The sequence below is a fragment of the Doryrhamphus excisus genome, chromosome 22, assembly GCF_030265055.1.
Source record: "Doryrhamphus excisus isolate RoL2022-K1 chromosome 22, RoL_Dexc_1.0, whole genome shotgun sequence".
NCBI classification, from domain to species: domain Eukaryota; kingdom Metazoa; phylum Chordata; class Actinopteri; order Syngnathiformes; family Syngnathidae; genus Doryrhamphus; species Doryrhamphus excisus.
The window spans coordinates 10,975,732-10,998,484 of NC_080487.1; the positions used below are offsets into that span (position 1 = coordinate 10,975,732).

General features: G+C 40.1%; 1 protein-coding gene across 1 annotated transcript in view; it reads right to left on the minus strand.

The window, feature by feature from the left end:
• Positions 1 to 5,216: 5,216 nt before the first annotated feature.
• nrg3b (neuregulin 3b) overlaps positions 5,217 to 22,753 on the minus strand; it is a 268,690-nt gene continuing 251,153 nt past the window's right edge. The window contains exons 8-9 of the mRNA XM_058061816.1: positions 15,207 to 15,389; positions 5,217 to 5,962 (exon numbers count right to left, since the gene is read on the minus strand). Coding sequence (XP_057917799.1) covers positions 5,599 to 5,962; positions 15,207 to 15,389 — 547 coding nt within the window. The 3' untranslated portion in view covers positions 5,217 to 5,598. The remainder of the gene's footprint in view (positions 5,963 to 15,206; positions 15,390 to 22,753) is intronic.

Below are 22,753 nucleotides of genomic sequence, written 5' to 3' on the forward strand. Positions count from 1 at the left end.
TGGTCCAAATACACATTGTGTCATACTCGGTGGGTGTGCATAATTTTGGGATTGGTTTTTCCACGCCTATAACCTAAAAAGGACCAAAAAAGGCCAGTATTGATAGTCCAGAGAACAACATCATGCCACGTCAATCATGTGAACGTTTCCATGAACTGGGTATGGTAGAAACCTGCATCATCGCCACAACTTGACAGTCTCTGACCATAGACCATAGACCACATCCAGCGGGAGCGAGAGTGACACCCAGCAGGACCGGATGAGCAGCCCCCCCACTGTGCATCGACCCGGTATTGACTGTTGTGACTTCATGTTTGGCATGTACCATTTTCTTTTGTTAGGTTTTTGGTTTTCAAATTACTCTTGAAAAGGTTAGATTTTGGTTTCTGTATACCAATATCATAAACAAAAACAAAATGGCTTCCAAATAAAAATATGGTTTCAAAATTTTTATTGACTAAATACTCGTTTACTCACACTTTCATTTTTCCTCATTAACTGTAATTTTTAAATTAAAGCTCAAGAAAAATTGACTGACTTGAGATTTAGTACTGATGCTCGTCTATGCTTGGAACACCTGGAGGCCAAGTTGCTTTCAATGACATCATCAATGTCAGGAATAGACAGTGACGCATATTTATATAATATTAGAAAACACAGCACGTGAATCATAGATGATTCACTTAGTGGACAGGAACAACTAATACAGGTCCCTCAGGTTCCATGAATCCTTGAACAGTATTTACACTGCCTTGCTCTGGAGTCGAACCCCGCTTATGTCACCCTCGGGTAGGTTGGTGTTACCTTTTGTGGCGTGACTTGGTAGTCAAATTTTTTTGACATCCATCAGTTAATCAACTGGTGCATTTTGAGCCCGCGTAGCAATTTTGCGTCAAAAATGTGCCCATACAAAAGATTAAAATTATGAAATCATAAAGTCAAACTTGCTAAAAAAACTAACAAAGTCATATTTTAAGGATTTTAACCACTTTAAAACCCACCGGTTTGAACAATTATTTTCCAAATAATAAAGAGTAGGGGTGTCAGAAGTCAAACAAATCAACATCATGAAAATGTAAAATATTTTAATTACTTATTTTTCTATTATGATTTATTCACTTTTCTGACGTATACACGTGGTTAAAATGTTGTATTTTGTGTCAAACAATTCCAAAGTTTCAGACAATGAGGTTTGCGCATTTGCGCATGAACACTCTGTTTCAGAGTTTTTTTCTAACACTGTCCCTCTGTGACATCCCAGAGTGCATCACAGAGTGTCCTTATATGGGCATGCATTGTTGACTTGTTGCTTCTCTGTTTTACGGTCTCACAGGAAGTGTTTCTTTGGGTGTAAAATTAACTTGATAATTTTGCTAGTTTTCCTTGTCACTCACTTCTACAACAGGCAATATCGTGTTTTGTGTCGTCTCGTGACACCCCCAGGAAATAGTAAGAGGGGGGGGGGGGCATCGGTGGTGATTGTAGTCTTGTAGAATGTTGTATTTTGTGTCAAACAATTCCAAAGTTTCAGACAATGAGGTTTGCGCATTTGCACATGAACGCCCGGTTTCAGAGTTTTTTTCTAACATTGGCCCTCTGTGACATCACAGAGTGCATCACAGAGTGTCCTTATATGGGCATGCATTGTTGAAAAGATATGCTTCTGCCTTCCCCTAAGTTCTGCTTCTCTGTTTATGGTCTCACAGGAAGTGTTTCTTTGGGCGTAAAATTAACTTGATAATTTTGCTAGTTTTTCTTGTAACGCTACGTTAAAATTCTACAACAAGCACTATCGTGTTTTGTGTCATCTCGTGACACAAAACACAATAGTAATGGGGGAGGGCATTGGTGTCTAATCTTTGGAAATGCCAAAGATTAGCCACAGAGTAATTTGAGAAATTCAGAAAGTCAAACAAATCAACATCATGAAAATTTTAAATGTTTTGATTACTTATTTTTCAATTATGATTTTTTGACTTTTCTGACGTTTCACGTGGTTAGAATGTTGTATTTTGTGTCAAACAATTCCAAAGTTTTAGACAATGAGGTTTGCGCATTTGCACAAGAACGCTCGGTTTCAGAGATTTTTTCGAACACTGGCCCTCTGTGACATCACAGAGTGCATCACAGAATGTCCTTATATGGGCATTCACTGTTGACCAGATATGCTTCTGCCCTTCCCTAAGCGGTCTCCCAGGAAGTGTTTCTTTGGCGTAAAATTAACTTGATAATTTTGCTAGTTTTCCTTGTAACGCTACGTTAAAATTCTCCAAAGAGGCAATATCGTGTTTTGTGTCGTCTCGTGACACCCCCATTCGTGGGGGCATTGGTGGTGATTGTAGTCTTGGATATGCCAAAGATTAGCTACCGAGTAATTTAAGAAGTACAAAGATTGTTTTTCCCTTTTGAGTGATCACTACAAAAACGGCACTGAACAATTTTCAGGAAATTTTGCACGTGATCTCACCCCAAAATGAGGTGATATTCTCACAGAACTGTGCAAAATTAATGAACGGTACGGCTGGGAGGATGATCACTTCTGTGAAGAGAATCCATCCCGGGAAAAAGGGAATATATATGAAAGCCACAGGTATCCAATTTTTGTAGCACATGTAGCAATATCAGAGAAATTGCACTGCATCATAAACTGACAGTCAATCTGTCCTAACTTGTGTGGAGTGACTCCATCCCTGAAAAATGAGTAATTGAAAGCTATCATATCTTTCTTCCATTCGGTATTAAAAAAAAAAAAAAAAATCAAATCTGCTAAGGCATCTGCCTCATCAATGCCAGCATGACGACGCCATCAATTACGGATGCAGACAAGCATCTACTTTAATAACCAACCTGTAGTGAAAGACGAAACACCTGTGGTGTATAAAAATTGCTTGTAAACCTGACACATGTTGACAGTCATGGAGGAATACATAAGTAGTGAAAAATGACCTTCGTTCTTAATGACGATTAAATGAATTTATCCCGGAAAAATTGTATTGAAAGATACATATATCCGATTTCTTCCTTCCATGTGGCATAACTTGTAAAAATCTCAATGGGAGCTTTACATCAGTAGCATTTGCCGATTGACGACAAACAACATGTTTCTACCCCAAAAAACAGATGACCCGATATTGGCGCTTGTATAGAAACATAATTACTCAAAAAAAATTTGCTTAGACCAGCATTATAAATCCATGATTACTTACGTAAAGCGAAGCCACCCTGGAAAATGAAAGCAATATTGGTATATGAAACCATAAGAACGATATCATATATCAAAATAATAATAATAGTAACCCAAACAGATGGCATCAACTCTGTTAATTCGAGTCTGATACAGACATGTTGGTGAATCAATTGCACGGCTACGACAACAGTCAATGTAGCCTAAAAATATTTTATATACTTCCATGTTTCACTAAAATAAAAATATTTTATATACTTCCATGTTTCACTGATGACCCGATATTGGCGCTTGTGTAGAAACACATAATTACTCCAAAAAAAAAATGCTTACACCAGTATTATAAATCCATGATTACTTACGTAAAGTGAAGCCACCCTGGAAAATGCCTGATTTGAAAGCAACATTGGTATATGAAACCGTAAGCACGATATCATATATCAAAATAATAATAATAATAATAATAATAATAATAGTAGTAACCCAAACAAACAGATGGCATCAACTCTGTCAATGCGAGTCTGATTCAGACATGTTAGTGAATCAATTGCACAGCTATGACAACAGTCAATGTAGCCTAAAAACATTTTATATACTTCCATGTTTCACTGATGACGCGATGTTGGCGCTCATGTAGAAACACATAATTACTCAACAAAAAAAAATTGCTTAGACGAGCATTATAAATCCATGATTACTTACGTAAAGTGAAGCCACCCTGGAAAATGCCTGAATTGAAAGCAACATTGGTATATGAAACTGTAAGCACAAATTCATATATCAAAATAATAATAATAATAATAATAGTAGTAACCCAAACAAACAGATGGCATCAACCTCAACCTCTTTACCGAACCTTAGTTGACTGGTTTTAGGGTTTAAGTGGCCGTTTTGATCCAGAGTGTGCCATTTATTTGTCCAAATACCAACCGTTTATGATTTTGTTCGGTTGAATTTGGCTAAATTTAAGCTAGCCGTTGTGAGCAACGCACTTCTGGTTATTTTTCACAAAATAAAACACCCCCTTACTTTTCTCATACAAAAAAACAGTGATAAATAATTGCTTTTACTTTGAAAACAAGAAGTGAACAAACTAGCAATATATCCACCGTTTGGTCTATCCTGCTGCTAAGTGTTAAGCTAACGTTTTTTTTTTTGTTGTGACGTCACAACGCGTTGCATCCTGGGTAATTTGAGTGTGAGTAGTAAGCCGATGATACATACTCAATCCAACCGTTTACAATTTTGTTCTGATGAATTCGGCAAAATTTAAGCTAGTCGAAATGAGCTACGCACTTCTGGTTATTTTTAACAAAATAAAACACCCCCTTAATTTTCTCATACAAAAAAAACCATTGTGATAAATCACTGCTTTTACTTTGAAAATAAGAAGTGAACCAACTCGCAATATAGCTGCCGTTTGGTTCATCCTACAGCTAAGTGTTAAGCTAACGTTTTTTTTTTGCGGTTACGTTACGACGTGTTGCATCTTGGGTAATTTGAGTATGAGTAGTAAGCCGATGATACATACTCAATCCAACCGTTTACAATTTTGTTCTGATGAATTCGGCAAAATTTAAGCTAGTCGAAATGAGCTACGCACTTCTGGTTATTTTTAACAAAATAAAACACCCCTAAGCTAAGCTAACGTTTTTTTTTTCGCGGTTACGTTACGACGTGTTGCATCCTGGGTACTTTGAGTGTGAGTAAACTGATGATACATACTCAACATTTCTGGCGAGTAGTCTCGCATACTCAAAAATCGAATACTACTAGTGTAGATACACTGCATACTCAAAGAGTTAGCATAAGTAGTAGTTAAGTATGCGGTTTCGAACACAGTCATAGCACCCTTATTTTTTGGTTTACACCACATTGCTAATGCTAGCGGCCAAATTACTTTATTATGTTTTTTGACTACTAATGAACCATAATCTACGCCAAAACAGTCATCATTTAGCGATGAACGATATTCGAAGTGTGATGACTGTCGTCGAAAAATTGTCTTGAGATGACCAAAAAACCAGAAGACCTCCATTAACATCTTTATTTTGTCACAATGGTATGTCAAATATATATACGTCTATGTGACATATATTAGATGACATATATAATTTCATTTCTTTACAATAGAGAAACAACATAGAGACACACTATTTTGGTTTCTAGTTAGAAGCTCCCTTTAAATAGTGGCGTTTGTTTTTTGTTTTTGTTTTTTTTTTTTACCCCATCAGTCAGTTGGTTGTCCTTTTTATGAGTTTATTCACAATGTGTGCTTGTTTTTGTTTTGTTTATATAGTTCGTTTTCCGCGGATCAATCGGTTCCGTATTGGTCCATGTGGCCACATAGACGGTCCAAACAGGAAAAAGGGTATCGGAACTGATGTCTTTGAAAGTTTGTAAAATTAATCCGATCAACTTGAGTTTCCCCTGCTGTTGGGATTCTTGACGGACATCTTTAAACCTCCGTTAGCGGAATACTGGAACTTTTCTCCTGATGGCGAAGACTTGGTCACGGGGCTTGAAAGTTCTGAATCGAGTTCTACGGCGATCTCAACGGAACGCCCGTTTTGGCTCTGCTTGTCCACATCCGAATTCCTTCCCTCAAGATCACATGCCTGGAGTGACGGGATGATGGGAACGGATCGGGTACGAAGGGAAGGCGGAGGGAAGTTGCTTCCTTTATCCAGACGGGTGCAAGGGACCTCGGCCCATCGCTTTTTGAAGTGGGAGGTCCTGCTGAGGATGGTGGTCACCTTTCCCCCGGTAGCGTCACACCTTGAGATGGAAGACACAAGCAAAACCATGTAAATAATCGCCGCCATGTGACAAACAAAAAGTAACATTTTGGGGTTCGGACCCTGGGGGTCATGTTGTGTATGTGTCAGATTTTGGCCTGTATTGTATGAACCAAAAGCCAAAATGGCTTGACAAAAACAAACAACTGACCACTAAGCTAAATAGCACTAAATAGGAATGGAACATTTTGCTTACATTAGCCACGTTTACATGAGTTTTTCTCTTTCCGAATGATCTTTCCAAAAGCAATGGTATACATGGAAAGGAATATTCCAATCCCGTGTCTACATGCGCCGCTATACTCAACCAGAATAGTCAATGGGGCATGCCCAGTAAAACGTAAACAACATCACGTGATACGTGGCTATTGGAATATTTGGGTCCATGTAAACGTGGCTATTGGAATATTTGGGTCCATGTAAACGTGGCTATTGGAATATTTGGGTCCATGAAAATGTGGCTATTGGAATATTTGGGTCCATGTAAACGTGGCTATTGGAATATTTGGGTCCATGTAAACGTGGCTATTGGAATATTTGGGTCCATGTAAACGTGGCTATTGGAATATTTGGGTCCATGTAAACGTGGCTATTGGAATATTTGGGTCCATGTAAACGTGGCTATTGGAATATTTGGGTCCATGAAAATGTGGCTATTGGAATATTTGGGTCCATGTAAACGTGGCTATTGGAATATTTGGGTCCATGTAAACGTGGCTATTGGAATATTTGGGTCCATGTAAACGTGGCTATTGGAATATTTGGGTCCATGTAAACGTGGCTATTGGAATATTTGGGTCCATGTATACGTGGCCTCGGATCACATTGAGTGTTCCCGCTGCCTTATGAGACCCAGTCAGTCTTATTGCCAGCCTTGAGAGACTCTTTGTAGCATAACCAAATTTCCCCCTCCCCGTCTTAGAAGGGGAAGCCAGAGGTAAATCTGGGCAGATCAAATATATCTAAAAATAAACCCCCCCTGACTCCCCATTTCACATTTGCCTTCAGTGAGGTCCTTATCTGAGATGGGTAAATATGTTTTGACACCGGATAATAAAAGTGACAAGGCTCGTCAGGGGGGTAGCTAGAGGGGTGTTTGGTGGGGGCAATTTGTTGTATCAGTAGAAGGGGCATTCCCGAGTTTTTTTTTTTTGTATACTTTCCCCCGCCTTTATCGTCCCTTTTGCTGCACTATCGTTACAATCTTCCCTTATTTTACCTCTCTCTCATCCACTCCTCTAAGTAACCATGGCAACTAGGAAGAAGGGAGCAGGAGGTAAGCCTGGTTGTATGTCTGTTCGGTCCAGAATTGGGTCACTTTAACCTCGTAAAAGGCCAGCAATCTGCATTGATTACTAATGAGAAGCGTTGAGGCATACAAAAACATGGTGTTGACGAGAAACAGAACCAGACAGATGACGCTTGTCGTCACTAGGGTCGCGGGTTGTACACCCTGTACACCCTGGACTGGTCGCCGGCAGGGCACACATAGACAAACATCCATTCACACTCACATTCATTCCTAAGGACAATTTGGAGTCGCTAATTAACATAGCATGTTTTTGGAATGTGGGAGGAAACCGGAGAAAACCCACCCATGCACGGGGAGAACACAAAGCCATATAAACAATAAACATCAAGGTTGTCCGATCAGTTCGATATCTGCCCACCAAAAATCAAAAATTATATCATTGAAGTCCAAAAAAAAAAAGACATTGGAGCAGAGTTCAAAACTTGCCATGCACACTCTTCTGGTGGTAGCGCAAAACCATGGAGGTTGTATACGACCAAATTTATTGCACATCGGAAAAAGGATTTTCAGCAACAATATGGCTTTCCAAATCATAAGAAACTCCCATTGGATGCCAAAGAGCCATTGGCAGGGCACATATAGACAAACAACCATTCACACTCATACCTATGGTCAATTTAGAGTCGCCAATTAACCTAGCATGTTTTTGGAATGTGGGAGGAAACCTACCCATGCACGGGGAGAACACAAAGCCATATAAACAATAAACATCAGGGTTGTTCGATCAGTTTGATCGCTTTGATATCTGCCCCCCCAAAATCGGATAATATCATTGAAGTCCAAAAAACAACAACATTGGAGCAGAGTTCAAAACTTGCCATGCACACTCTTCCGGTGGTAGCGCAAAACCGGGGAGGTTTTACTGTTGCTGGCAATTATTTTCTGTGGTGGGGAGAACACAAAGCCATATAAATCAGGGTTGTCTGATCAGTTGGATATCGCTTCGATATCTGCCCCCCCTCCAAAATCGGATAATATCATTGAAGTCCCCAAAAAAAAGACATTGGAGCAGAGTTCAAAACTTGCCATGCACACTCTTCCGGTGGTAGACGGTATTTCCGGTATTTTCTGTTTGACTAATATCATTTGATCAAGCCTTCTTACATAGTAATAAAAGTAAATATGATCTGTGCTGATATCGGATCAATATCAGATGCTAAACTCTGATTCTTTCTACTTCTTTTCAGACATGTTTAATAGTGCAAATGGAATGGAAATTCAGCAAAAGCAGGCAAACCTTGCCATTATCATAAAGCCGGTGCGTCTCATCCTGGTCCTGATTGTATTACCTCGCTTTGCATTTGTTTTTCTGCTTGTGGAGATAACTAGAAAAAGTTAACTTATGCAAGTTGTTCTCCGTGAAATTTGAGTTTGAGAACTTGTGAGGTTAACTTCCATCAAGGCTAACTCTCTGGAGAATTCATGTTAAAAAGGAAACATGACTGTCATTGAGCCTCACATTTCACACTAATTCTCTTTCAAAATGGAGACAAAAGCCATGACCTCGATTGGGGGATACGCTCATTCAGAATTTGGAGCTTTTGCACAGAAAAATATACATTTTTTGGAAATAGGTCACATAAAGGCAGCGTTATCCTTCGAGGCGCCGCTTTAAGGGTGCGGAATACGTGAGGGACACTGCTGCTGCTTTAATGACGGGAAGGTTTTTGATAAAGTGGCACAGGCTGACGCCAAATTAGTGTGTTTCTAAGTCGCAATTTCTTCAGCATCTAGAAATAAAATAAAGTCTTCTCAGGGTTGTTTAATTTTGAGGTTTTATTGGGCTCCTTGACGTTCTGCTTTCTGAGGAAAAGCTTGATGCTAGGCAACGCAACACTAAAAACAACACAAGCAGTGATACTTTTATCTTAAATCTTATCTTTTACTCAATTGTATTGAGTTGTAGTCTCCTATAGAGCAGCGCCACACAATAACCCGCACAGATCATCCAGAATCTGCACCTATTCCAGCTGTATTTTCTTTGATTTATGCTTCCGACAAAAATCATCTGTTTTAATTTAATTTATGACCACTCCGCTGTGATTAGCGCTTCTTAAGTATGAACCATATAAGGAAGTCTGGCCTCTGTGACATCACAAAAGGAGCAGTTTTACCACGCCTTTTGAAACAGAGCGTTCAGAATCATCCAAAGTTTTTTTAGGGCTCAGTTCCAAATGCACAAACCTAATTTTCTGACATTTTGGCATCGTTTAAAACAAGAATACAACATTCTAACGACATTTATAGGTAAGAAAAGTGGAAAAAGCATAACAGTTTAAGTCCAGTCTTAAGTCTTAAACAGTTTAAATACCGTATGTATTTTTTGTAATTGTTAGAACCGACACTTTTAGAGGTTGAAGTCCACCCAGATTTTTTTTGGTCTATCAGTGATCAGTAAGGAGGTAGTCTCAATGATCAGGAAACTTAAACCGTTAACTGTTCGTTGGTGTATCCTATTCACCATCAAATGTCCACACAGGCAGCAATAATTTACATAATTGCGATGATCTCCTCACACTTCATTTACTAATGACCAAATTTGGTCGTAGGATTATTATAGTACATCTCTCAAACCCTTGCAGTCACTTCAAAAATGCACAATAAAACTTTTAGAGAAGAAACCATCCAGTTTTCACCATCGGTTTTACGCAAACAAACTACTCTTCTGGGAAAACATGGTCAAATCTGTGTTTTATTTATAAAATCAATAACGGTTTAGCGGTGTGTCAACATCCGAACAGCAGTTCATAGACGAACTCGAGGTACTAAGGATGGTGGAGGATGCATTATTCCAGTTATTAACAGTAATGACTAGTACAGTAAACCTCGGATATATCGGATCCAATTGTTCCCACTGGTTTTGTCCGATATAAGCGAAATCCGTTATATGCGTATACCGGAAAATGTCCATTTTACGCATATATCGGATTTATATCCGGTATATGCGTAAATTGGATTTTATCCGTTATAAAAAGGCACTTCCTTGACTATGTTTCCAATGTACCTGGATGCGCAGGCAACGCTGCAAACGCTGCAAATGACGTCGTATAGCGGCCTGTCACGATTCGGCGAATCGGAGCGCCACGATGCGGCCATCCGATATATGCGAGGGAAATTTAATGGAAATGCATTGGAACGGGACTGGAGATTTTGTCCGAAATAGGCGAAATCCGTTATAAAAAATCCGATATATGCAATGAATTTTTATTGGAAATGCATTAAAGAAAAATCGGTTATTTTTTATCTGTCCGTTGTGAGCGAATTTCCGATATATCCGAGTCCGATATATCCGAGGTTTACTGTACTGCTGTCCACTGTGTTCCCACTATTTGGGTTTATAGACTTATACTTTCAGTAAATGGGATTAGAACGAGGTATTACAGATGAAAAATAGCCTTTTGGCTAATTCTGTCACATTGACAGCAAAAATAGTAATATGCACTATCCCTGTGAATAAATAAATAAATAAATGACTAAAATTGGTCTGATCTGGTTTCAATCAATCTCGGCTAAGAGGCTGAGACTCTCAGCAGATAGAAGGGTGACTCATAACGAAACTAAGTGTGCTTGTGAGATTAATTAATAAGAACAGAGTGTCTTTGTTCCGAGCGAAAGGTCTTGTAAGTGTGTTATCTCTCTGGTGTAGACAAGCTGCAGTACCCATCCAGAACAGAACACAGTGGAAAATATTCAATTCCTAACATAACACTATAACAGTCTTGTAAAATGACATTTTTTTATTTATTGCTCTCTGGTTCTACCATATCTTACTTATTGTATGGAAATATGGGCTAATAACTATAAAAGTCATCTTCACTCGCTAAATGTACTGCAAAAAAAAAGGCCAGTAAGGATAATTCATAATGCCGCCTACAGAGAACATACTAACTCCTTATTTCTAAAATCACAAATACTTCAACTTGCTGATATAGTTCATCTTCAAACATACATTAAACACATTAAAATAATGCATAAGGCTAAAAAATAACCAATTAGCTAAAAATGTCATCCAATACTTCTCGACAATTTGAAACACTTCTATGCTAGGACTACGTTAAAAAGCCATAGCATTTCAGTATATGGAATCAAACTATGGAATGGATTGAGTAAGACCCTCAAACAATGCACAACGATGAGCCAATTCAAGAAACAATACAAGCAGTTGATGTTTGCTAAATACAAGGATGAAGAGTCTTGAACCAGTCATGATGTGCTATATATATATCACTATATTGACACTTATTATGGTACCCATTATGTCATTGGATGGTCATATCACCTCGTACTTTGGTACGATGTGCATTAATTAAAAAACCAAAAAAAAAGAAAAAAAAACATTAAACTATATTAGAAAGCAGGAAGTGAACAAATGTAACAGTTACTGATTGTAAAAGTACCAGTTGGAGGGGTAGAATTTAATAAGCTTTGCTTCTTCCTACTCCTTTTGGACATGTGGAACTGTGAACTGATTATGGGATGCATTCAATTGTAATCTGATGCATGTTCAAATGAAATAAAACCATTATTTTCTTACAAAAATGTATACTTGCAATTAACAGAAACTATAAATCAAAAATGGTTGGTCTCACACACACAACAATGTTTGGTAGAGCAGGAAGACAAACGGAACTGCTCGCCGTCTGCCTCCTTTATACCAGCTATGCTACCTAATCACTAATCTGACACACCTGGGATGCACCTTCCAGGTGTGTCACCACTCTGCAGACGAGAAGAGGGAAACACACACAAAGCATTCACACACATTATGGGATGTAACAATCGTGTGAGGATTGGTTTTGGTTTCGTCCCGTTTTAGTGGGGATTTTTTTTTTTTTTTTGTTATTCTGGGATTAAATACTTTTTTAGCCAGCCAATCACAGGGCACATATAGACAAACAACCATTCACACTCACATTCATACCTATGGACAATTTGGAGTCGCTAATTAACCTAGCATGTTTTTGGAATGTTTTTGGAGGAAACCGGAGTACCCGGAGAAAACCCACACATGCACGTACGGGGATAACATTCCAAGGGTGGAATCGAACTCCAGTTTCCTAGCTGTGTGGCCTGCGCGCTAACCACTCGACGGCCGTGCAGCCACAGTAACACATATACATGAAAATCCTCATCTAAGCAATTATTACTATTATTATTACTATGTTGCGTGTATGCTGGAGCCTATCCCAGCTGTCTTCGGGCGGGAGGCGGGGTACATCCTGGACTGGTGGCCAGCCAATCACAGGGCACATATAGACAAACAACCATTCACACTCACATTCATACATATGGACAATTTGGAGTCGCTAATTAACCTAGCATGTTTTTGGAATGTTTTTGGAGGAAACCGGAATACCCGGAGAAAACCCACGCATATCTATATATTGTGTGGTTTTGATGTGGGATTTTTGTATGTCAATAAGTGGTGCACAACTTTGGGCATTGGAAAAATTGAAAATCAAATCATGAGATCCGCCATTTTATTTTGATAGATAGATATTAGGGATGAGCCGGACACTCGTTACGAGTAATGTATTTTTGTCGGAAATGAGTTCATTTCGTCCGTATTCCGTATTCGTGTTCAAAGAAACTGCTCATTATGTATTCACAATTCATGCTCTGTGATTGGCCAGTCACACAGCAACCACCTCTTCGGACACTGCCTCCACTTTATTAGGTTTTCTTCAGCTAGCCGCTATTTCGGTTTGTATTTAAAGTTACTTGGTAAACTTGTCCCGTAATGTATGCGGTGCATTTGACAAGACGGCTGTACAGGCTTGTGTTACTTCAGTCACTCATGCAGGGATAGAGTGACTGCTTTTTTCCTTGAAATTTATTTTTGTAACATAAGAATTTTAAGTGTATTTGTACATTTCGTATGCATGTCGTCCAATACGTTTTTGAAAGTCTTCAATGATGTAAATATCATGATATATCGTAGATTTCTGGTATATAGTCTTTGAATAATTATAATGTATAAAATTACTCCAAAGGTCCCACACTGATCTAAGTTTGTTTTTGCACGGTCTCCCTAACTAGCTAACTAATTTCATAGATAACCATTTATTTATGAGGCATTAGAATTCATGTATTATTCATTTGGAAAAAAAAGCCCTGAATTTACATCCATATCCATCCCAAAATGTCAGTTCACTCACCTTTTGATGACAAATCTGAGCAAGGATTTGACAAGTGAGGCTTCTTTTCCGGTGAAGACCATCGCAGTTAGAAAGTCTAAAGTGATTTAAGCCCTTAGATAGCCGCCTGGTGAGTAGTAGAAAAGTCTACTTTTCAAACCAGCTGCTGAATCTTAAATTGTGTCAAAGTAGTGGAAAAGTAGGACGAGGTTCTGTCCTGACTTGCAATGAATCCTGAGAACTCGGGGATGTCCGTTACGAGACTTTTATTGTGTGATGTCCAGAATGAGGTCACTCCGGAATTCTCCATAAGAAGGCAATCACGGAAGTCTAACGTTTAGTATTTCATATGTATTTCATATGTGATCTTTGTAATACAATTTACTCATCTTGGTGTATTGTTTCTTACTCAATCCGGGCCATACTTTGATTCCACATACAGAAATTATGCGGTTCTTGTTGAAAAGTATAGTAGGACATTTAGTTGACTTTAGTTTAAGGTGTTAGGGCAGCACAATGGTCGAGTGGTTAGCGCGCAGACCTCACAGCTAGGAGACCAGGGTTCAATTCCACACTCGGCCATCTGTGTGTGGAGTTTGCAAGTTCTCCCCGTGCATGCGTGGGTTTTCTCCAGGTACTCTGGTTTTCTCCAAAAACATTCCAAAAACATGCTAGGTTAATTAGCGACTCCAAATTGTCCATAGGTATGAATGTGAGTGTGAATGGTTGTTTGTCTATATGTGCCCTGTGATTGGCTGGCCACCAGTCAAGGGTGTAACCCGCCTCTCACCCGAAGACTTATCTTATCTCCATGAGGGTCGTGGAGGGTGCTGGAGCCTATCCCAGCTGTCGTCTCTTCGGGCGAGAGGCGGGGTACACCCTGGACTGGTGACCAACCAATCACAGGGCACATATAGACAAACAACCATTCACACTCACATCCATACCTATGGACAATTTGGAGTCGCTAATTAACCTAGCATGTTTTTGGAATGTGGGAGGAAACCGATAGCATGAAAATTCCACACAGAGATGCCTGAGCAGAGATTCAAACCCAGGTCTTCCCGATCTGTGTGGCCTACATGCTAACCACAAGACCACTGTGCAGCCCCAGAAATATTCATATTTAATATATTAACATGACAAATAACATCCATCCATTGTGGGTGCTAGAGCCTATCCCAGCTGTCTTCGGGACGAGAGGCGGGGTACACCCTGGACTGGTGGCCAGCCAATCACAGGGCACATATAGACAAACAACCATTCACACTCACATTCATACCTATGGACAATTTGGAGTCGCTAATTAACCTAGCATGTTTTTGGAATGTTTTTGGAGGAAACCGGAGTACCCGGAGAAAACCCACGCATGCACGGGGAGAACATGTAGGTGGAATTGAACTCGGGTCTCCTGCATGCTAACCAATTGTCCGCCGTGCAGCCCGTTATGGGTTTAGTTTTTGTTTGGAAAAAGCATGGCAGCAGGGCAGCAGCGACACGCAGACACCAATCTCCGATTTGGCCGCCACCACCAGGATGCGACCCAGCAGTTTGGGATCAAGACTGTTATCCCGATGAGTTGTGACAGCCTGGCATGAAGGAGTTGCTCAGCAGATCACATTTCATAAGCTGTTACAGACCCAAAACGTGTGTGTGTGGGGGGGGGGGGGGGTCATAAACTCATTTCTCGCCAAATTATCCCTCCGTCTCGCCAGTTTAACCCCTGAACCGGGCGGCTGACCTCGGCCCGGAGAGAGTTTCCCTCAAGTTTTCACCTTCTTAAAGACTCCAAATGGTTTGACTCCACCTCCTCGTCTTGCAAGTGCTTGTACACGTGACCTCTCGATGCGTCCATGAGATTGGACGACAGTTTCAGCTTTCCTCTGGAAACGGGCGGTGTCCTGAAGTGATTGCTCTCCTTCCGTTTCAGCGCCGGGCTGAGTGAGAGGGAATTGCTCCTGGAAAAAACAGAAGGAAGCATGTGGATGAATATCGGGGATTTAACACAGCTGCATGGATTCACGCCGCGATCGCTAATCCGTTGTAAAATCTTTATCTCTTCCTTGTTTGGGAATGACCTTTCGGTTAAGCGCCCATGAGGAGAGAGACCAAATTTATAATGCATATTAAAAAAAAAAACAAAAAAAAAAACCTACGGCACGGCTATCGTCATCATGCGAAACAGATGTCATTTAACAATTAAACTTTTTTTTATTTGCATAATCATCGCCTCCTGTGAGAAGATGGAGGATAGAGGGCCAATAAAGCATCATCATTGGCTTAGCGGCTGCTGGGTCATAAATCAAGGTCACACTGCCACTGGCACTGCTGGAAAAGTCAAACAAAAAAGGTCATTAGAAAAAAAATAACTGTCTCTACTAGACAAAAATTCCCATATTTCATCGTTGGAACTTAATGGAAAAATGTTTCTGAACAGTTTTCAGTACTTTCAATTAGGGATTGTGTTGATAACATTTGGAAAGAAAGGGATTAAAAGGAAAACTCATCCATTCATTTTCTATACCACTTATCCTCATGAAGGTCGCGGGCATGCTGGAGCCTATCCCAGCTGTCTTCAGGCAAGAGTACACCCTGGACTGGTGGCCAGCCAATCACAGGGCACATATAGACAAACAACCATTCACACTCACATTCATACCTATGGACAATTTGGAGTCGCTAATTAACCTAGCATGTTTTTGGAATGTGGGAGGAAACCGAAGTACCCGGAGAAAACCGATACATTCACCGGAAGAACATGCAAACTCCACACGGAGATGGCCGAGGGTGGGATTGAACTCGGGTCTACTAGCTGTGGGGCCTGCACGCTAACCACTCGATCACTGTGCATCCAAGAAGCCCTGTAAATGTTACATTAATTCATTCATTCATTCATTTTCTACCGCTTATCCTCACAAGGGTCCGGGGGGGGGGTGCTGGAGCCTATCCCAGCTGTCTTCGGGCAAGAGGCAGGGTACACCCTGGACTGGTGGCCAGCCAATCACAGGGCACATATAGACAAACAACCATTCACACTCACATTCATACCTATGGACAATTTGGAGTCGCTAATTAACCTAGCATGTTTTTGGAATGTGGGAGGAAACCGGAGTACCCGGAGAAAACCCACGCATGCACGGGGAGAACATGCAAACTCCACACAGAGATGCCTGAGCAGGGAATCGAACTTGGGCCTGCATAACTTGGCGTGGGTTCAACAATCTTTAATCGGCAAACTGCTCCTGTGATATCGTTCTAAATTACAGTAAAGGCCAAAATTTTGGACACACTCCATACAACCCAAGGGTCCAAACCTCATTAATAAGAATAAATTCCACCAAGTAACCCTGACAAAGCACATCTCTGAAGAGAAAACCTCCCAACAAAGGAGCAAGTTTCAGTGGCAGGTTACTATCACTGTCTTGCTAAACCAAAAAACTGAGCAAATCATTCATCACCAATTCTATGCGACTTTAGGTAAATATGTATAATAGTATTGTCATTGTTTTCCTTCATATGTCAATTATATTTACAATTGTTGCAGTTTCAGTCGCAGATTACTATCACTGTCCTGCTCAACCAAAAGACTGAGCAAATCATTCATCCCGACTTTATGTAAATATGTATAATAGTATTCTCATTGTTTTCCTTTATATGTCAACTTTATTTACAATTGTTGCAGTTTCAGTGGCAGATTACTATCACTGTCCTGCTTAACCAAAAGACTGAGCAAACCATTCATTCTCAATTCTATGCGACTTTATGTAAATATGTATAATAGTATTGTCATTGTTTTCCTTTATATGTCAATATGTCAACTTTATTTACAATTGTTGCAGTTTCAGTGGCAGATTACTATCACTGTCCTGCTCAACCAAAAGACTGAGCAAATCATTCATCCCCAATTCTATGCGATTTTATGTAAATATGTATAATAGTATTCTCATTGTTTTCCTTTATATGTCAACTTTATTTACAATTGCTGCAGTTTCAGTGGCAGATTACTATCACTGTTCTGCTCAACCAAAAGACTGAGCAAATCATTCATCCTCAATTCTATGCGACTTTATGTAAATATGCATAATAGTATTCTCATTGTTTTCCTTTATATGTCAACTTTATTTACAATTGTTGCAGTTTCAGTGGCAGATTACTATCACTGTCCTGCTTAACCAAAAGATTGTTTTACTTTGAGAGTAATGTTAAACCGGAGTCAAACTTCTAGTGTAGTAACACACATGCCGAATAAATCTGATTCCGGACGTAATTTTTTTTTGTGTTATGACTTCATTGTCATAAATTTGCGACTATCGTTTTTAATGTGACAAATTTCTCATAAAATAATAACTTCATTCAAGGTTATGGTTATTGTGGGTCACATTTTATTCGATTTTCTTTTAGTGTGGCTGTAATACGCCCTCATAGTTGTTTCCTCCACGCCATAAATGTCTGCAAAAGTTTGCAAAAGGACATTTTATTGAGTTTGTAATGTTGAAATGTTTAAGAAATACAAAATAAACCAAAGCAGTTATTATTGTGTTTCACTAAAGCCAATATACGGTGAGGGCCTTATATGATTTTGGATGAGTGACTATTGAGTAACACAAATATCACAGCAGGAAAAGTATTTCCAGGACAGTGTTTCTTCTTTTAGCGTCTTGCTGCTTTGGTCTTTTGTCATTTTTAGACTTTGTGTTTGTGCAGAATAACAGAATGTAACATATTCTTAGAGTTGAGGTGAAAGAAAAACAAGAAAATAAAGCTGGTGTTCTTACAGTTTGTGTGTGTGTGTGTGTGTGTGTGTTGGCATCGAGTATAGGGAAAGTCTAACAAGGAGTTGACATGCAAAACTTTCCGGGCTTGATTCGAAAATAAAATGAACAAAGGCGTACTGATATGACCTCAACAATTGTATTGTTGTTTTTTTTAATTAACTGCTTTACATGAGAAAATGGGAAAATGCATAAAAACAGAATGAGAATAAACCTCATTATTTTCCATCTTCTGATGCCGATCAATTGGCCAGTGATCATTCATTCATTCATTTTCTACCGCTTTTCCTCATGAGGGTCGCGGGGGTGCTGGAGCCTATCCCAGCTGTCTTCGGGTGAGAGGCAGGGTAAGCCAGCCAATCACAGGGCATATGTAGACAAACAACCATTCACACTCACATTCATACCTATGGACAATTTGGAGTCGCTAATTAACCTAGCATGTTTTTGGAATGTGGGAGGAAACCGGAGGGTGGAATTGAACCGGGGTCTCCTTGCTGTGAGACCTATGTGCTAACCACTTTACACTGTGCAGCCCGACAATTTTTTAGTTTATTCTTAATAACATTACATTGTTATGTCATATCAGCCAATCACAGGGCACATATAGACAAACAACCATTCACACTCACATTTATACCTATGGACAATTTGGAGTCGCTAATTAACCTAGCATGTTTTTGGAATGTGGGAGGAAACCGGAGTACCCGGAGAAAACCCGGCCAGAGATGGCCGAGGGTGGAATCAAACTCGGGTCTCCTAGCTGTGTGGCCTGCGCGCTAACCACTCAGTCCATAATACAGTCATTAAGTATCAAAAATTCATAAAGTAATGAATTGATCGCTGTCTTGTGGTTGACTATAGCCTATTTTTAGTCAAATCAAATATTGCAATACATTCATTCATTCATTCATTCATTTTTTACCGCTTATCCTCACGAGGGTCGCAGGGGGTGCTGGAGCCTATCCCAGCTGTCTTGGTGCGGGAGGCGGGGTACACCCTGGACTGGTGGCCAGCCAATCACAGGGCACATATAGACAACCATTCACACTCACATTCATACCTATGGACAATTTGAAGAAAACCCAGCGAAAACCCACGCATGCACGGAGAGAACATGCAAACTCCACACAGAGATGGCCGAGGGTGGGATTGAACCCTGGTCTCCTCGCTGTGAGGTCTGCCTGCTAACCACTCGTCCACCTGGCAGCCTGGCCAGTGATCAATATTGACCAATTTCCGAGGAAAAACACATCATCAGCATACATTGATAAAAGCTTTTCAACAGCCGATCCCCTGTGGGTAGTACTGTCGCGACCCACAGCCTGTGTCTCTATAGTGTGTTGCACATTGACACCCATCACGAACATCAAGTTATTGATGAGCTTTCAACTCGTAATTTGGACATCATTTGATTATAACATAAAAATGCTGAACCGGCACAGAAAGACACGGCATGGACCGGCAGCGATGTCATGATTATTCATTGACTCACAAAATGTTATTTGTGTCAATCTTGCAGGGAATAAGCCAACGAGGCGATACAGGTGCTGTGCATCCTGCTTGCGAAACACTGATCGATTGGGCATCATTTATCAGGAAGTTTTCTCTCATAAAACTGATGAACCATGTTGTTTTTCTTGTACTAGGAGACCAGGGTTCAATTCCACCCTCGGCAATCTCTGTGTGGAATTTGCATGTTCTCCCGGTGCATGCGTGGGTTTTCTCCGGGTACTCCGGTTTCCTCCCACATTCCAAAAACATGCTAGGTTAATTGGCGACTCCAAATTATCCATAGGTATGAATGTGAGTGTGAATGGTTGTTTGTCTATATGTGCCCTGTGATTGGCTGGCAACCAGTCTAGGATGTACACCACCTCTCGCCCGAAGACAGCTGGGATAGGCTCCAGCACACCCCGCGACCCTCGTGAGGAAAATCGGTAGAAAATGAATGGAACCCTAGGAATTCTACCTAGCAACAACCATACCTGTCTAGTCTCCCATTTTTGCCCTTTTCCAGTTTCCAATTCTACCTAGCAACAACCATACCTGTCTAGTCTCCCCCTTTTTGCCCTTTTGCTGTTTCCAATTCTACCTAGCAACAACCATACCTGTCTAGTCGCCCCTTTTTTTGCCCTTTTCCAGTTTCCAATTCTCCCTAGCAACAACCATACCTGTCTAGTCTCACATTTTTGCCCTTTTTACCAGTTTCCAATTCTACCTAGCAACAACCATACCTGTCTAGTCTCCCATTTTTGCCATTTTCCAGTTTCCGATTCTACCTAGCAACAACCATACCCGTCTAGTCTCCCATTTTGCCCTTTTCCAGTTTCCAATTCTACCTAGCAACAACCATACCTGTCTAGTCTCCCATTTTTGCCCTTTTCCAGTTTCCAATTCTACCTAGCAACAACCATACCTGTCTAGTCTCCCCTTTTTTGCCCTTTTGCAGTTTCCAATTCTACCTAGCAACAACCATACCTGTCTAGTCGCCCCTTTTTTTGCCCTTTTCCAGTTTCCAATTCTCCCTAGCAACAACCATACCTGTCTAGTCTCCCATTTTTGCACTTTTCCGGTTTCCAATTCTACCTAGCAACAGCCATACCTGTCTAGTCTCACATTTTTGCCCTTTTCCAGTTCCTTCCTGCTTTCAAATCAAATTTGGAATTGAACCGGGGTCTACTTGCTGTGAGACCTACGTGCTAACCACTTTACACCGTGCAGCCCGACAATTTTTTAGTTTATTCTTAATAACATTACACTGTTATGTCATATCAGTCACTGAGAACAGTTTTACAATGTTTTTGGTTTATGTTCTGCTGGTTGTTGAAAAAAGTGAAATAAGTTAAGTCTTAAAAATTATTTGTCATAAGAAAAACTAAATTTGTAGTCTGCTCTCCCATGCAGCCCAAAAAACCCCTTGGGGAAACCCTGTTGTTGTTACACTTTTGGATTCACAAAGGAGATACAAAGGTAAGCCCTGCGTCATACTGACAGCTTTTTGGATTTGTTGTTGTTGTTTTTTTTTGTTTTTTTACTGGCTCACTCCGCGTTGCTCTTTCTCGGGTCAACAGCCGAAAACATCTCCAAATCATCCATCAGAGTCTAATTCAGCGCCGCCTCGCCTGACTCAGACAAGCGGAACAGATGATTGACTGTCTGCCGCCCTGGATGAAACACCTGCGTGACACCGCAATGTGTTTTTTTCATCAAATTTGTCACCTGTCTAGTGGCGGCAGCCTCCAATCAGCGATACATCCCGGACGTCCTTGCTTTCTAATGCCTGAAGCTGCACTCATCATGCAGACTTTTAAATAAACGTGGCCATGCTTTTTGCACCATTTTTTTCCTCATTTGCATCCCATTACGTGGCAGATTTATGGCCGCCTTTTCCGAAGCAGCCCATAATTAGGACAATGGCGATAGATCAAGTGGAAAGCAGACATTTACCGTCACTCATTTCAGGTGATTTGCCAGCAGTGAGTGCAAGTGACGCCGCCTGAGGGAGAAGTTCCAGTGCATCAGTTTGAAGCTTGTTGCCTGACATGAACGTCATCAAGTGTCCAAATTTGTCTGCAGAAGTATCAGGATTTTTATTTGCCAAAAGTATTTGGTTAAATCAACTCAGCAGGCTAAATTTTCTCAGTCTTACCGCATTTGTTGGTGTGTTATTAATAACAATCAATTTTGGTTGACCAGAAAGTGCCAAAAGTATCTGGTTAAATCAACTCAGCAGGCTAATTTTTCTCCATCTTACCGCATTTGTTGGTGTGTTATTAATAACAATTTTGGTTGACAAGAAAGTGCCAAAAGTATTTGGTTAAATCAACTCAGCAGGCTAATTTTCCTCCGTCTTACCGCATTTGTTGGTGTGTTATTAATAACAATCAATTTTGGTTGACCAGAAAGTGCCAAAAGTATTTGGTTAAATCAACTCAGCAGGCTAATTTTTCTCAGTCTTACCGCATTTGTTGGTGTGTTATCAATAACAATCAAATTTGGTTGACCAGAAAGTGCCAAAAGTATTTGGTTAAATCAACTCAGCAGGCTAATTTTTCTCAGTCTTACGGCATTTGTTGTTTTTTTATTAATAACAATCAATTTTGGTTGACCAGAAAGTGCCAAAAATATTTGGTTAAATCAACTCAGCAGGCTAATTTTTCTCAGTCTTACGGCATTTGTTGGTGTGTTAATAATAACAATCAATTTTGGTTGACCAGAAAGTGCCAAAAGTATTTGTTTAAATCAACTCAGCAGGCTAATTTTTCTCCGTCTCACCGCATTTGTTGGTGTGTTATTAATAACAATCAATTTTGGTTGACCAGAAAGTGCCAAAAGTATTTGGTTAAATCAACTCAACAGGCTCATTTTTCTCCGTCTTACCACATTTGTTGGTGTGTTATTGAAAGTGCCAAAAGTATTTGGTTAAATCAACTCAACAGGCTAATTTTTCTCAGTCTTACCGCATTTGTTGGTGTGTTATTAATAACAATCAATTTTGGTTGACCAGAAAGTGCCAAAAGTATTTGCTTAAATGAACTTAGCAGGCT